This window comes from Anopheles coluzzii, chromosome 3, assembly GCF_943734685.1.
Source record: "Anopheles coluzzii chromosome 3, AcolN3, whole genome shotgun sequence".
Taxonomy (NCBI): domain Eukaryota; kingdom Metazoa; phylum Arthropoda; class Insecta; order Diptera; family Culicidae; genus Anopheles; species Anopheles coluzzii.
In genome coordinates this window covers 66,618,223-66,633,958 of record NC_064671.1, presented here as the reverse complement: position 1 = coordinate 66,633,958, position 15,736 = coordinate 66,618,223, and the positions used below count along the sequence as shown (strand labels likewise).

At 39.7% G+C, this 15,736-nt stretch overlaps 3 protein-coding genes across 52 annotated transcripts in view; 2 read left to right on the top strand and 1 right to left on the bottom strand.

The window, feature by feature from the left end:
• The window catches only part of LOC120959657 (uncharacterized), a 117,232-nt gene extending 111,406 nt beyond the window's left edge, over positions 1 to 5,826 (top strand). Inside the window, exons 9-11 of the mRNA XM_040383244.2 lie at positions 2,523 to 2,673; positions 2,770 to 2,889; positions 2,958 to 5,826. Coding sequence (XP_040239178.2) covers positions 2,523 to 2,673; positions 2,770 to 2,889; positions 2,958 to 3,147 — 461 coding nt within the window. The 3' untranslated portion in view covers positions 3,148 to 5,826. The remainder of the gene's footprint in view (positions 1 to 2,522; positions 2,674 to 2,769; positions 2,890 to 2,957) is intronic.
• Positions 5,827 to 7,874: 2,048 nt separating this feature from the next.
• Positions 7,875 to 10,383, top strand: LOC120959414 (uncharacterized). Its single transcript, XM_040382783.2, has 3 exons — positions 7,875 to 8,478; positions 9,448 to 9,703; positions 9,776 to 10,383. The coding sequence occupies exons 1-3, from the start codon at positions 7,940 to 7,942 to the stop codon at positions 10,070 to 10,072; spliced, it is 1,092 nt and encodes a 363-aa protein (XP_040238717.2). The 5' UTR covers positions 7,875 to 7,939; the 3' UTR covers positions 10,073 to 10,383.
• Positions 10,384 to 10,596: 213 nt separating this feature from the next.
• The window catches only part of LOC120959410 (Down syndrome cell adhesion molecule-like protein Dscam2), a 59,932-nt gene continuing 54,792 nt past the window's right edge, over positions 10,597 to 15,736 (bottom strand). For all 50 annotated transcript variants that reach the window (XM_049609941.1, XM_040382766.2, XM_049609943.1 and 47 more), the window contains exon 22: positions 10,597 to 15,292. In XM_049609941.1, the coding sequence (XP_049465898.1) occupies positions 15,208 to 15,292 (85 nt within the window). In that variant the 3' untranslated portion in view covers positions 10,597 to 15,207. The remainder of the gene's footprint in view (positions 15,293 to 15,736) is intronic.

The window sequence follows — 15,736 nt, the reverse complement described above, 5'->3', positions numbered from 1 at the left end:
TCCACGGTCAGAGTCCGGCTGGTGAAGTGAAAAATGTTGTAAACATTATCGCTCAGCAGTTGCAAAAACATCGAGAAGAGATGGCTAATGGTTTAAACTGGGGGAAGAGCGCCCTACTAGCATTAGCAAGGGACACGCAGGGACATCCTGACGTGATGTATTTAGTCGTTGTAGTGTTTTTTTTTTGTGTGTGACTAACAGCCGACATGTTTGCAGCCAGCTACGATGGCCGATTTACCCTCGAAAGAAGTCGCTACGAAGGTGACTAAAACCACTGAACTACGCGGCTTCGGGCTGACCATTTTGCTGACCTCGCACAGGGTACAAAAACGAGCAAGTAATTACAGCCGCTTGCCCGCAAACCCCACCCTATACACGAGCTCTGCGCACAATTGTTTAATGTTTAATGTATTGCCGTTGTCACCAAACACAACAATCGCGACCGGATGCTGCACCACGCTGGCTGCTGGGTATGAGATGTGGAGATATTTAAATCATGTGCCCCTCGTGCATGGGGCCGCACCGTGCGGCGAATAAATAATGAATTAATCAGTTAGAAAGTAATTGGTGCAACGGGTTTGAATTCGATTGTGTTTTTTTTCGGGAAAACTCTCCTTGCGACATTCCAATCACGTACCACGGTTTGTTTCCCATTTTGAGCAAACCAGGCAGCCGTGTAGGCATGTCAAACAATAACAATCAGCATTAGCACCGATAGTAACGGCTGAACTTGATGATGGTGGTCGCACAGATGGTGGTGCTGCGTTTGGATGGCAATGAGACGTCGGCTGATAACGAGCCGAGTGTTTTTCACTAGGAAAAGTCTCTGCCTCTCTCTCTCTTTTTCTATGTCTGTGTTGACGGTAGACAATTGGTAGGATTATGCTAACCGAAGCATTAACGAGACAATGGTGCCCAATGCTTTTAGTGAAGGGCATTCGGCTGGGCATTCCGTTGACGAGCCGTGATCCTATTGTATTCTAATTGGAAAGTGTAAATGGTGCTGATTACAATTTTACAGTTGGTGGAAATGTATGAAATGACTCAGTTTCGATTGTATTTGGTGTATTTGGTGACTGGACCGTTTTTGCAGATTATTGATAAATAATTTTCAGTGTCAGCCAACAATTCAAATCTCTGGAACGAACGAAGTGAAGGGCAAACACTATCATTCATACTCTTCTGCGTGATTAATTGTGTTTTTCGCCTTTTTGATCGTTATCAACGACAAAAACAGATCCAAACTTCATATTGATTTTGGACTGCAATGAATTAGTAGCGAGAAACTCGAGAAACTCTATTAGATCTCATACTTTATCGAACGACCTTTCCCGGCATGATCAGATACTAACACAACTAGACAGATAATTATTCTAAATTATTGTTCATTTTCTCCTTCATGATAAGCATATAAATATTTAAAATGTAACTCTTATAAATAAGTCCCTTTGGTGCACCAAGTGGATGTGACCTTATCATCTACTATCAATCTACTAATACTAACACATACACTTAACTTACGGTACAATCGCTTTTCGCTTTTTGGTCCGCAGTGAGGATCCAACACTGAACTGCTACATCGTTCATGATGGGATTAATGGAGGATGCTTTTTTGCTCGTTCCCAGTTCAACTTTGGCTTGATCATGTCCGCTCTTCCCAGGTTGAAGAACCTAACAACTAACAATAGTATAATATCGATCATAATACAAAATTGTGTTCACAGAGTGTAATTTACACAGTAGCTGGATATAATGGATGATTCAATTGCGGTGATACATCTTTTCCACTACTAATACAACGTTCTGTTTGGTTGGTTTCATCTCCATATAAGAACAGTCATAAAACATAAACAAACACACACTTTAGAAAGGCTCGCTAGTTTTGCAAAAATGCAAAGTAAGTTTTAATGAGGTTATAGTTTTTTTATAATATAACAACTATAATATAACAATAAAAATAATAATAAAATAATAATAGTAATAATCATAATAATAAAAATAATAATACTAATAATAATAAAAATAATAATACTAATAATAATAAAAAGAATAAAAATAATAAAATAATAAATAAAAAATAAAAATAATGACAATAATACTAATAATGATACTGATAATAATAAAAATAATAATACTAATAATAATAATAATAATAATAATAATAATAATAATAATAATAATAATAATAATAATAATAATAATAATAATAGTAATAATAATAATAATAATAATAATAATAATAATAATAATAATAATAATAATAATAATAATAATAATAATAATAATAATAATAATAATAATAATAATAATAATAATAATAATAATAATAATAATAATAATAATAATAATACTAATAATACTAATCACCATCATCATCATCATCATCATCATCATCATCATAATGATAATTATTACTATTTTTATTATGGAGAACTGTTTATCGATTTGTTTGATAAAAGAATAGATAACATCTGGTACATAATTGATGTTTATATTTTCATCTATTTCCTCTCTCATTGCAGGATTCTTCAAGCAAAGTTTGACGCTAAACCTGAACGAATGTGGCCAGCGGCCGCCGAAAAAGTTCGGCACGCTCGATCTTGGCCTGAACCTGGGCACAAACAGGCCAAACGTGGACCTCATCGATGCATCCATTCCACTCGATCGGCAAGGGTAAGCGATCAATAAATATCTTTTTATTACCATGTGACCATGGGAAAGAGAAATACTAACCTCAACTCTTTGCTTTTATCTGTGCCTCTCCTGCAGCTGGTACCATGGTTCCATCAGCCGGATCGATGCGGAGAAAATCCTTCGACCACTGTCGGAGGGCAGCTTCCTCGTACGTAACAGCGAATCAACCCGACAGGATTATTCACTCACGCTGAAGTAAGTACAGCGTTCTCTTGAATTCCTTTCCATAACATTAATTATTTTTTTGATGTTGCTTCTTTTAGGAGCGCCAAAGGCTTCATGCACATGCGGATACAGCGGGACGCCGACTCGGGCCAGTTCATCCTCGGACAGTTTAGCCGCCCGTTCCCAACGATACCGGACATGATCAGGCACTTCTGCCTGAACCGGCTGCCGGTCCGTGGTGCCGAGCACATGTGTCTTCTCGAGCCGGTCATTGCGCAAATCCTATGAGCTGCACTATAAGCGCAGCGCAGGAAGCTGGGAAGGAAGCCGCTTTTACGCGTTTGGTTTTGTAAATTTGGTGGTGGTTTGAAAAACAAAAAAAACTGAAAGTTTAAAGCCGAGAGGAGAAGAAGAAGAAGACGAAAACACAAGCAACAGGATAATAAGAACATAAACATACCGTAGAAAGGGATTTACCTGCAAACACACACATAACAACACAGTAACAAAATGCATACAAAAGGTGAAAAAACGCTAATTTTGTAATGCAGCAGTGCATAACTTTAGGCGTTCTATCCCTTTTCGTGAATGTGTAGAGACATTTCGCCTGCAAGTATGCAATTCACACAGCAGCGTAGCGCCAATTTTGCACACGCCAAAGGTAGGCTCTCCCTTTCCCATCGCGGTAGGCGGCTTCGTTTTTAATGAAAAATAGACCACAGAACAAAAAGACACAAATAAAAAACACAGTTTTTTATGAAAATGCAAAAACCAAACACAGCGCCTGATAGTCTTCTAGAAAATGTAGAAGAACGTTAACCTCATGCAAAAGCAACCAAAATAACACGGTAAAGGTACATGATTTGCAAAAAAAATGGTATGATTGTGCAGTTTTTTCAATGCAACGTGCAGTTAACACAAAACACATGAAAACATAAATAAACAGACACAAACTCACACACACTTTAGAAAAGCCCGCTCTTGTGGAGAGAGAGAGAGAGAGAGTCCTTTAGAAGCCCGCATTTTAGGAGCTCTTTTAGCAGCAGAATTTGTGTACAAAAAAAAATAACGGAGAGCAAAGCAAAATCCTCAGTTTACCGTAGCAAGAGTGAGAAAAAGAGAGAGAAGTAAGGGTTCACTCACTAAGTCGTTTGTGTTTTCAGCAGTTGTTTTTGAGTTTGGTAAGTCTTATCATTGGTGACAATAATATAATTGTTTTGTTCGCGCAAAGCAACGGAACGGCAATTTTCGTGGTTGGTAAAAGAAGGGTTTGCTGGACAGGACCGAATGCAGAAATAGGGATGCAATTGGGTGTGCGTGCAATATAGTGGCAAGTAGAGAGGCTATGTAAGGAGAAAGAGAGAGAGAGAGAGAGAGAGAAAAAAACGATGTAGACAGAACTGTGTGTAGAAATGTCGTTTCAAATGTTGTGATACAAGAGGCGGTACTCGTTTTGTTGATACTAAAAAAAAGAAAAGAAAAGATAAAAACTCACTGGTTTCCTTCACTTTCACGTTACTATAAATAAGTTTACGCTCAGCCCTCGTTCTCTCTATTACTCCCATATCATCAGGATGCAAAGGGAAGGTAAATTTAACAGAGAGAAAGTGAGAGAAAGAATGAGAGAGAGAGAGAGGGAAGAAAGGCAAAGATTAAATCTAACTTAATCATTATTAAACCAAAAAACACTTAATGTAAATGTAATCCGAAGCGCTCCCCCATTTATATAGGTTTCGAAGTTAAAAAGAACAAGAAAGAGAAAGAGAGAGAGAGAAAGATCTAGAGAAAAAGAGAAACACACAGTGTGTGGAAGGAAGGAGAAAAAAAGAAAAAGAATGTAAATCGAATGCCAAAAAAGAACTCTTCCTATGTTGAAAGGAGCCAGAAGGATGAACGGTTTTTCTTCCACTTCATATATGTAAAACAGTTGGTGGTGCTAACATACTCACAGCACCTGTTTTGTCTCGTACACAATTCAATAAGTTTCTTTTCTTTTCTTAATGAAAGTTCGTTAGCGTCTCCACTGATATGAGGGAATGTTGTGAGTGCAATACCAGTAGGGAAGAAAAGAGCAAAGCGAAGCATACAGCTTTTCTGTGCGAATAGCGGATGGTAGCGCGAAGGTAGCGGTAGACGAACCCTGCATTTTTGCGTACTGTAAACGGGTACTAGAGCACCCGGGCTAACTTTCGTAGGCGAGAGGGGGAAGAAGCAGGAGGAAAAACGTTACGATTCCGTTCTAGTGTTGAATAGTGTGTGCCACCGTAGTAAGTGAGAGAGAGAGGGAGAAGGTACTATTGAAGAGCAAAAAAACCCATATTTATCACTGAAAGTCATGTCAGTTATTAATCATTAAATAGGAGACACGCAAGGGCGTGTGTGTGTAAGTGTGTGAAAACGGGAAGTGTGCATACTCAGGGAGAAATGAATCTTCTCCTTTCTGTTTGCATCGATTTCAATTACACGTTGCTGAATAGCAAGCAGCAGAAGAAGCACAAACACGCAACGCAACGTGGAGTCCCATTTTTTGGTCATAGTTTATATCAGCAAAGGTCTTTTTTTGTTGTGCAAATCCTACTTAAGGGAATCAACTCGCAACAAAATGACTCAAGTACTTCCTCCTCCAAGAACTCTCTAGACGCTGCTAGAAAAGGTGTCGTATTCCTATTGTAATAGAAGCAAACACAGAAACACACATACACATTCTATTGGTAAGAATAGAAGCAGCAGTCGTATAGTTTTACCTACACCTAAGCATTCGTTTCAAGTGCTGAAAAGCTGAGTAGAGCTAAACCAAAGGGAGAATCCCATGAATGAAGAACATTACTCTCTCATTTTCACACCACTCAACACAAAAAATACACTCAGACACACACACACACATATTAAACAATCACGTAGTGATGGAAAAAAGGGCTATTATAGACATTGATAAAATATATTATGAAAATATTTAAACATTTAAAATAGGCGAGTCATCTCTGTGTGTTGTTCTCTGTGTATATCATCCGAAAATGTCCCTTAAAATGTTGGTAAAAATGTTGAGGTAATGAGCTCCAAAAAGAGCGACGTGAGCTCTATACAGTGCCTCACGCACAGTAAAACTCCGAGTACCTCGAAGTGAGTTCAATTACTCCACAAGCTCTACGCAGCTCGATTGGTATCAATGCTAGCTCAATTCCGCTCTTCAAGCTCAATGTAGCTCAGCGTACTCGGTATTGCTACAAAAGCCTAACGCAGCTCTAAAAGCTCTTTCTAACTCAGTAAGCTCAAGGTAGCTCGGTGAGTTGAATTATAGCTCAATGTAGCTGCCCGCGCTCAATGTGCCTCTACAAGTGGTTCAAAATCTTTTACACATCCATTATGTGTAAGGTTATTAACCTTCTTACTATTACTTCTTTTTCATATTATGACTACTTTAAGCTTATTAAACTTTTAATTACATTTGCCTTCAGCATTCTCCAATACGGCAACTACTAATGATGGTACAGTCGCCAACTCGTACGACTTAACAACATGCCCGTCATGGGTTCAAGTCCCTAATAGACCGTGCCCCCATACGTAGAACTGACTATCCTGCTATGGTAACAATAAGTCAAAGAAAGCCAAACTCACTTCACCAGTGGATACAGGTATGCCTTGACCGACAACGGTTGTTATGCCAAAACGAAAAAAAGAAGAAAAAAAAATAATTAAATGGACACAGTAGACAGAGCTAGCTAAGAGCTCTCTCCTATAATACAAAATAAAATTGAAAACATTGCGCCTATCCATAAGGCCATAGTTTTAAGGCAGAAAGCCATAAGGCAGAAAGCCATAGTTTTCCAGGAGTTGTGTGGGACACTTCCTTGAGTTTATCTTATAGGTAGTGAACTTCATATGATTTGGATTGCGATTCGATTGGGATTTGGATTGCGATTCGAATGAGTTTTGGATTCGTACGAGATTCGACTCGGATTGCGATTCGATTCGATTGGATTCTGATTGCGATTGGGATTCTGATGGCGATTGGGATTGAGATTGCGATTGAAATTAGAGGCTGTCGCCGAGATACGCTATAATGGGGGTCGAGAAAAACCACGTATCTCTAATTTCAGAAGTCGAATCACAAAGTTTTCAGTCAAAATATAGCAAATGTTGGCGTAATGTTGCATTTTATGAGAAATTATAATCACCACACAATTTATTTTATTTTATATTGAATAATATCCTGAAATAATAATATAGTACAATTGAATAATGGTCCGCGTATCTCGGGGACCTAATTATGATGTAAGTACTGCAAAGTTAAATAATTTGGAGTAAAACAGAACCTCCTATTCCAGCTTTAATTCATTCCCCCCCCCCCCCCCCCGCCCTGGCTGCAAACTACTATAAAACGCTCTACCAGATTGGGATTCGGATTGGGATTCAAAGATTCGAATCCCATCTAGGACTGGGATTCGAAGATTCGAATCCCTTCTGAGATTTATTTTTCCCATCACTACTATAGGAGTTCAATTCCCATTAAGGTCAATTAAGTGTCCCGTAGCTATGAAAAGCACCTGTAAACCTTGTATCACTAGCACGTCAAAAATATTACTTTTCCAGCGAAAGAGTCCAAAAGTATGAAACCCCCTGAAAACCCCTGTGTTATTGGAAAAAAAGAGGCTAAGAACCTCTGACATATTATACATTTCATAAATCTGCAACATTCCCTTTAGCTTTTGTGTAAATTTTTTAAATTGAATCCTGTTGAAACAAAACAATAATTAAAGCAATTTACAGCAACACCCTGTGATTTTAAAACAATTTCAATCGTGTGCCACTAATACATACACACAGTCCATCCATCTGGACCGGTCCCGCCACTACGCTGGTAGGGAGATAATTCTCTACCAACTGTCCGTCCATGTTATCTGCGCTATTAGCTTGATTGTAAACAATGCCTACCCCGCTTAAACGCTACCAAACCTCCTGCAAGCCCATAAAGTCTTCTCCCACCTTTTAAAACCGCTCATGGCGAAACGGCAAACTCACGCCAGTTCAAGTTGTACTAGCAAGTGGTCCAGACGTTGCCAGTGTTTGCCTATTCACAGCCATGGCCCTAGTGTCCGTTCGTGATTACGAGAAGCGTGCCCACGAAATCATACCCCGGAATGCGCTCGACTACTACCGCAGCGGTGCCGGGGACGAGCTATCCCTCCACCTTAACCGAACCGGCTTCGATCGGCTCCGGATCCGACCGCGGATGCTGCAGGGTGGCTCCACCCGGGACCTTTCCTGTACCGTGTTTGGGCAGCGCTTCTCGATGCCGATCGCCATCTCACCCACCGCCATGCAACGGATGGCCCATCCCGACGGTGAGGTAGCGAACGCGAAAGCTGCCGCCACCCGGCAGGTTCTCTTCACGCTCAGCACCATCAGCACGAGCTCGATCGAGCAGGTGGCGGAAGCGACACCGAACGCACCGAAGTGGTTCCAGCTGTACATCTACCGCGACCGGCAGCTGACCGAGGAGCTGGTACGGCGGGCCGAACGGGCCGGCTTTCGGGCGATCGTGCTGACCGTCGATGCGCCACTGTTCGGTTTGCGGCGGGCGGATATGCGCAACAAGTTTTCCCTACCACCGCACCTGAGGTGAGAAGCAATTGCGCGTTTGCGTTTCGTGTTGGTGCACACTTGCAAGTGGTTGATTTACAGTGGCAAGTGGAAAATTAATTCGCTCAAATGCAGTTGCGCAAAAGAAGACGGTTGCATGATTGGCGGATAAGTGCGATTACGTACGAGTGGTTTTAGTTGCGTCGTGTAGATTGTTAGTTCAAATATGAACTCATGTATGTAGCGCTTGATACGTTAATTTCTTCCCTAAAAAGATGTGAGATGAAAACGGTAAACAAAATAACGGCCAGCCGCATTTGAAAAGGAATAGAGCTACGAGTGATACTGCTACTCTCCAACAGATGGCGCTTTAAAATAGCTGCGAGAGATATTTAGCTATGGTTGCTGAGAATGTGCATCACGGACGACCATTGCGGGATTGTCGAAGTTGTTGTATTGCATCGTTTGTGGAAGTTGTTGCAGGGGTTTTCAGGGGTTCTCATACTTGTGGGACACATTCATAAATCTTTCTTCCAGCCAAAAAATTAGGGGACACAGAGTCAAATCCTATTGGATTTTTTTGGTATCCGTTTTGGACAGTCTTCTTGGAAAATTTTGGGTACTAAAAGTTCAATTCCCATTACATTATGTTCATTTCATTCTCCACCTGTCAATTAAGTGTCCGGTATGATAACTCCTGGGAAACCTTGTAACATGATCAATTAATATGGTTTGATTCAATTTTCAATATTCGATAAAGTCCAAAAACATTTCAAGATATTCAAAGTTCGCCAATTCTTCCATTAATATTGAAAGTTTCCAACATTTGTTTGAAGAACACATCTGTGAGCTCTTGTCTGTCCTCTGGAACGATAACCCATTGGACTCTTATGAAGATGAGTTTGGCCAGCATTGCTTTCGTTCATTCAAAATTGCTTAAACATGAAACAAGGTATAAAAGGAGCTTTTAACAGTAATCAATAATTCGCACTTACCAATTGCTTCCAGCATGGCGAACTTCGTCGGTAAGGCAGCGAGCATCCGCAGCCAGGGCGGTTCGGGCATCAACGAGTACATCGCGGAACAGCTCGATCCAACACTGTCCTGGGACGACGTCAAGTGGCTGCTCGGCTTCACCAAGCTGCCCGTCATCGTGAAGGGTATCCTGACGCGCGAAGATGCCATCATTGCGGCCGATCTCGGCGTACAAGGCATCTTCGTGTCGAACCATGGTGCGCGGCAGTTGGATTCAGTGCCAGCATCGGTCAGTGTGTCATCATACACAACTACAAGCAATCGTTTTTGTTGATCAACGATCACCCTTGCTCCCTTCCAGATTGAAGCACTGCCGGAAATTGTCGCTGCCGTTGGTGGACGGGTAGAAATCTTTCTAGACGGTGGCATCACACAAGGTACGGACGTGTTCAAGGCGCTGGCACTCGGTGCGCGGATGGTGTTTTTCGGCCGCCCTGCCCTCTGGGGATTGGCTGTCAATGGGCAGGCGGGTGTTGAGCACGTGCTGGACATTTTGCGCAACGAGCTGGACCTGACGATGGCACTGGCCGGTTGCAAAACGCTCGCGGACATCACGAAGGAGTATGTGGTGCACGAGAATCATTATAGTAAGCTTTAAGGCGTGCATGGAATCACCGTGTTGGTGTAGGAAGTATTTTACCAAAACTGGAACTCAACGATTTCAAGGAATTTCATAGCGTGAGATGACAAGTTCGTTCTAAAGACCTTCTCACACCATAGGGAGATTTTGAGAACCTATTTGTCTGTTCTCTTCTCATTGAAATTTCATGCAAACCTGCAATACAAAGATGTAGAAAGTTTAACTCTTACAGTCCAATGATGTCCATTTTAGAGAGAGTCCAATGATGGTCATAATAATCTGACCAGTCTTAAAAACTGTAGAATACAACATAGAGAATTGAATAGAAATTTATCAAAACCGATCATTAATTAAGTATTGAGAAAGATTTGTCGTTGGCGCCATTAGACTTTAGGACACTTTTTCAGGTATTTTTGTCAAATCGTCAGAGTAAATCTGCCCAGCTAACTACAAACTAGAATACTTCTAAGTGTTCTCAAACAAAAACAAATAAATAATCAATCAAAAGCTAATCAAAAACAAAAGCTAAAGAAAAACTAGTTCTTGTCTTTTTTTGTTTATTTTACTATTTTTATTTTTAGTTTTTCGTTTGGGAGTGTTGTTTGTGTATGTATTTTTTTTTGTTTCCTTCTTTACGTTTCGTTTTGGTAATAATTTGAGTAGTTCTGAAAAGTTCTGCGTAGTTTTGCATTATAGTTTGCATTATAGTTGTTTGTTGTGTCTTTTTTTGCAAATTGTTCTGTATTGTGTTTGTTTTTACTTCTTGTTGTTTGTTGTCGTGTGGTAGTAGTAGTAGTTGATTTTGGCTGCTTGTTTGTTTGTTTGTTGTTCTTCTGATCTTGTTTCATTAGTTAGCTTATTACTTAAGTTGCTAGTGTATTATTTAAATTTAAAGAGTATATGCTTATTAGTGAACTCCGTCATTCTGCGTACCTTTTTCTCCATATCTTTGCTCTCTGTGTTCGGCTTTTTTCTGGCTCTTTTGCAAAGGGGAATTGATTTTTCGCATTCCCTTCTTTTCATCCTTTCACAATTTTTCATTCGTTTTTCGTTTGCGTTTTCTATTACTACTTCTTTCCACGTGCCCTACACATACACGCCTATTTCCTGTGTTTGACGAATATCAAGCAAGCAATTATTAGCAATCCACTACATTTAATGGGTAATGTTACTGAAATTATGTGTTTTTTTGTTGTTGTTTCCTTAATGAACGGTGATTGTTCGTATATTTGTTTCATTTAGTTTTTGTTCGTGTCGTGGTTCACCGTTCCATTCTTTCGTTTTGTTTGCCTGTTTGGGGTGATGTTTTCTTTCGCAAAACCGAACGCCGCCAACCATTGAACCAGAGCTTTTCAGAACATTTCTTAAACGTTAGTTTCACACACCTTTTCCAATAAGTGATTACATTGATTACGTGATGTTTTTTTTTGCGAGCTTATCGTATAAGGATTATACTACAGAGCTGTTTTAAATTTTAGTCCAAGAATTCTTTTTTTTTGTTTGAGTTTGAGTGACACATTACGACATTAGAGATACCTGGGGCCGTCTAAAGATTATTATCGGTACTATTTATGTAGGGAAAAAGCTGATCCAAATGTGACACTTTAGAAAGGGAATAAAAGCGACACTGAAAATGATTTACTTTAATTAAATTATAGATTTCTGTTTCATTTTTACGATAAATCAGAATTGTGGCCTAATTTGTCATTTCAGTTGCCCAAACAGTGTAAATAAATGTCATTTTCTCTGTATGTGTGTGTGTTTTTTCTTCTTTTGCCTATTCTTACGTCCTCTAAATATTATTATATGGTACGAAAAGCATGCCCTCACTTATCATCCTCATTATCCATCCATCCTTTCAACCATCAATCATCATCATGCTCTATTATTTGGTTTTTTGTACAACAATTGTTGCATTAATTTTGATTAAATTTCCTTTTTTGTCCGTTATATGCGTAACACAAGTAACAATTTTCAATTATTTTTTGCAGTTTGGTTGTGGTTGAGGAGATCCGGTACTAGTAGAGCAACTGAGTCTCGCTGATCGATTGCTGGTTATGGTGATGCGCAATACGAAAACACTACTCAAAATTAGTATGGCACAGTGGCTGAAATAGCTCTTAATTAAGCATTGCTTCATAAACGCTCCGGAAATAATACGAACATTGATAAATGTCATTTTGTTAACGGCTAATTTAGACCAATGCTGGAAGAAAATGACTAGAAGCTGATTTTGTTTTGTTTTTCTTTTCACTGTTTTTTCACGAATGTAAACTGTTACCGATGTGAATCAATGTGAGTCAGAGGATCAATTACCTCGAAAGGTAATGTGAACATTATACAAGGGAAGAAAAAACATTAAATTCATTTAGCTTCATCAACCTGTTTGTACCGCAAACCCATTCCTCGCTCCTATAATCGAACTTTTATGCACCTTGCGTACGGTTTTTTGTTTGTTTGTTGTATATGTGTGTCTGTTCTGTGGGTTATCATTTACGCACTACTGCCATTACTAGCTTTTGGTTTAAACTTTCTTATCAATTTATCTTTTTTTTTTGCTTACGAGTGGTTTGCTTGTGTTTGTGGGCTGAATTGGTTATTGGGACGAGGAGTAGTAATGTCTAAGAGTTTACTATTTTCTTTGCTGTAACTGCATTATTTACTTGCACACTGATATTGGTTTTAGTTTAATAAGCGGAGGTAAACACACGGACACATGTACTTGGGGAGGGTAAGAGACGATGATACACTACACTTTCACTTTACTAGCCATTTTGGATGCTTTCGTTCGCTACAGAAAATCCAAACACTTTGGTAGCGTTTTTAGCAAGCACTTCCCACCGCTTGGGTGTGTCGCACGACATTCTAAATAAAACAACTGCAGACGAGGCAGAGAAAGAGATAGTAAAAACATTCTCTCTGTTGGCGAAAAACGATTCAAAGCGGCTTTCTAGGTGGGTGTGTTCACACTGTGTTAACCGCGTGAACAGTTCGCATATCAAACGGGTAAATAAAATTCATCAAAATCGATTCATACACACAGCAAAGACGGACACAGAAAGATCATTTACACATACTGTTTCTACCGGGTCACCGCGTACGCCATACACTTCTACTAGATGTTACCTCTTTTGGTATAGAAAAGAGCTCACAGAATCTTTCACGAAAAAGAACGGGAAATACGGACACATACCGCAAGAGAGCAAAAACTACGCACGTACGGTAAAAAGTGTGTCTGTGTGTGCAAAGTGAGCCTTAAGGAAAAAACCCAATAAGTCATTCGCAATAGATTGAGCAAAACCGACGGCTCTCTCAGCGCGTGCGTCATCGCGATCGCGTCATCGCGTTAAACACACAAATTTAACCGTCCGCAAAAGCGACGAACCTCCGCGCCGTTTGTAAGAGCCGTCGTCAATTTGTTTAAAAACCTAGCTACCTAGAGTGTCGATTTTGGGTGTGCACTTTTGCTCGTACTCTGCTTATTACGCGAAGGTTTAGAATGCTTTCCTTACTAAAGAAGAAAAAGCGGTGTAGTCGATGTCTAGTTTAAGCGTGAATGGCTAGAAAGGTAACAACAGACAGTAGACACTTAAACGAAGGTAGAGGTTTTCTCTCTTATCCGTGCTGCGTTATTGCTACTCTCCCAGTTGAATACTCTCATTCCCCGGTAGTGTGTGCCATGGTGCAAACTGAATTTTAAAATAATTATTCCAGCAGCAGCCTTTTCCCCTTTTCACGACGGAACAATTCGTACAACGTTTTCGCTACGCATGTGTTTTTCTCCAATGTTTTGGGCCTCCACTGTTTCTCTTACCCATTTCGTATCCAATACAGTGCTCAAAACTCTCGTAATACATTACAAATTGCTCTTCCTAACGCTATTTTCCCTGGACAGTAGTAGTGATGCATCAGTTAATAATTTGCAAAGTTTATCATTACGGGTGTGCGGAGGAGCTAAATTCAATGCATGCGCGTTCGGATGTTGAGTCTTTCAAGTCTTTATATCAAGAATCAAGAAGCAATCAATGTAGCATTCTTCCTAATCGTGCGAATGTATCATCAATTTGGAGTAAAAATACGATCTTTATAAAAAAAAGTGTTTCATTCTCATTACCAGAATGGAAGAAAGTTGGTAAAAAACATTTAAACGAATTACGTAGACACATGAAACACATGTCTATCATTAAATTACTGCTATACCACCGCACTGGTATACCGTCACGCTAGTGTGAAATTTAAAAATTAAGTCAATTTTCTTTTGCTTTTTGTTTACATGCATATCCTTCGCCGCATAGGGTATGGAGGTCTAGGAGAAAGGGATTAAATACTAGTTACTACAGATAGTCGTAAAAGTGTTAAAGACTTCACACAGTTTCCCCCTCATTTTCTGCTCTATCCTTCGGCCTTGGTGGCTCAATCTGTGTGCGCACTGTTGTAGTTGGGGAGTTTTTAAATAACTCTAACTTATACCGAAACAAAATCACCTCTGCTGCTTCACCACTATTTGGCTTTCCTTTCTAACTCATGAATATTAATATCAAATGCGAAGCAAAGTGTGGGCTTGTTTCTAATAAGAGTAGTCATATCACCTAATAAAATATGCACAATAAAAAAACGTACCACATCGTGTCAGCCAATTACTCGTTCGCTTGGTGGTAAGTCTGTAATGGCGGTGGTTTCCTTTTTTTTTTTTTGGTTTTTTGGTGATCGTTTGCGTAAAAACCACACTTACCAGAACGTATATAGGACACAGTACACAGGACACATATACAATGCACGAATACACGGTGAAAGTTTTTCTTCAATAACTGACTAACTGACTGACTGACGGGGGAGTTTGGGGAGTTTTAGCACGTTAAAAGTGGGCTTTTTTCCTGATATATGTATATAAATTAACGTAAATGCGCTAAATTCGTGCGTTCTGCCCCTGACTCGTTCTGCTTGACAAAAACGTCACCGTGTTGATACGTAGATTACCGTATCGTTTTTATCATCATCATCATACACTTCTCCTAGGATGGTACAGCAATCTTCACACTACAGATGTTTGCTTCGGTCTCTATTACCTTCCTTCAATTGTTGCTTGGCTGGCTGACGAAGGTGTGAAGAAGTGTTATGCCTTCACGCGTGCGTTCACAGGGCGGGCTTACAGATTACACTGCCATAGTATCGTAGGCTGTGAGTCCTGTGCTACCGGAGGCTGCTGTTTGTTTGGTGTACTTGGGTTTGACTTCGTTTCTGGGGTAGCCACGGCGGGTAGTTGCGTTTTTGGTGGGGGAAATTTGGAAGAACAAAAATTCAAATATTAGTACATTCTAAGGATATGGTTTAGTTGGCAATAGGGCACTGCACAACCGACTTAGGCGCTATCACCTATCCGTATGTATTGTTTCTTCGTACAGGAAACGATGTGCTGTTTGATATGTTTTGGTGCTGTTTGTTTCGTCCTTAGACGATTATTCTCGTATTCAACCTTTATTTTGTACATAAGGGATATACATTCTCTTGTAAAAAAATTAAGTTACCGCAATCATTCAATTAATCTGCAACAATTCGAACTATAAAAACAAAGTGCTCTTCCATAAGTGACACTTTTTTCTCTGTTTTTAATATTTACAAAATACAAATTACGTCTAGGAAAGTAAATTAAAAATACGTCAAAATGCTTCATAAAAAATGCTA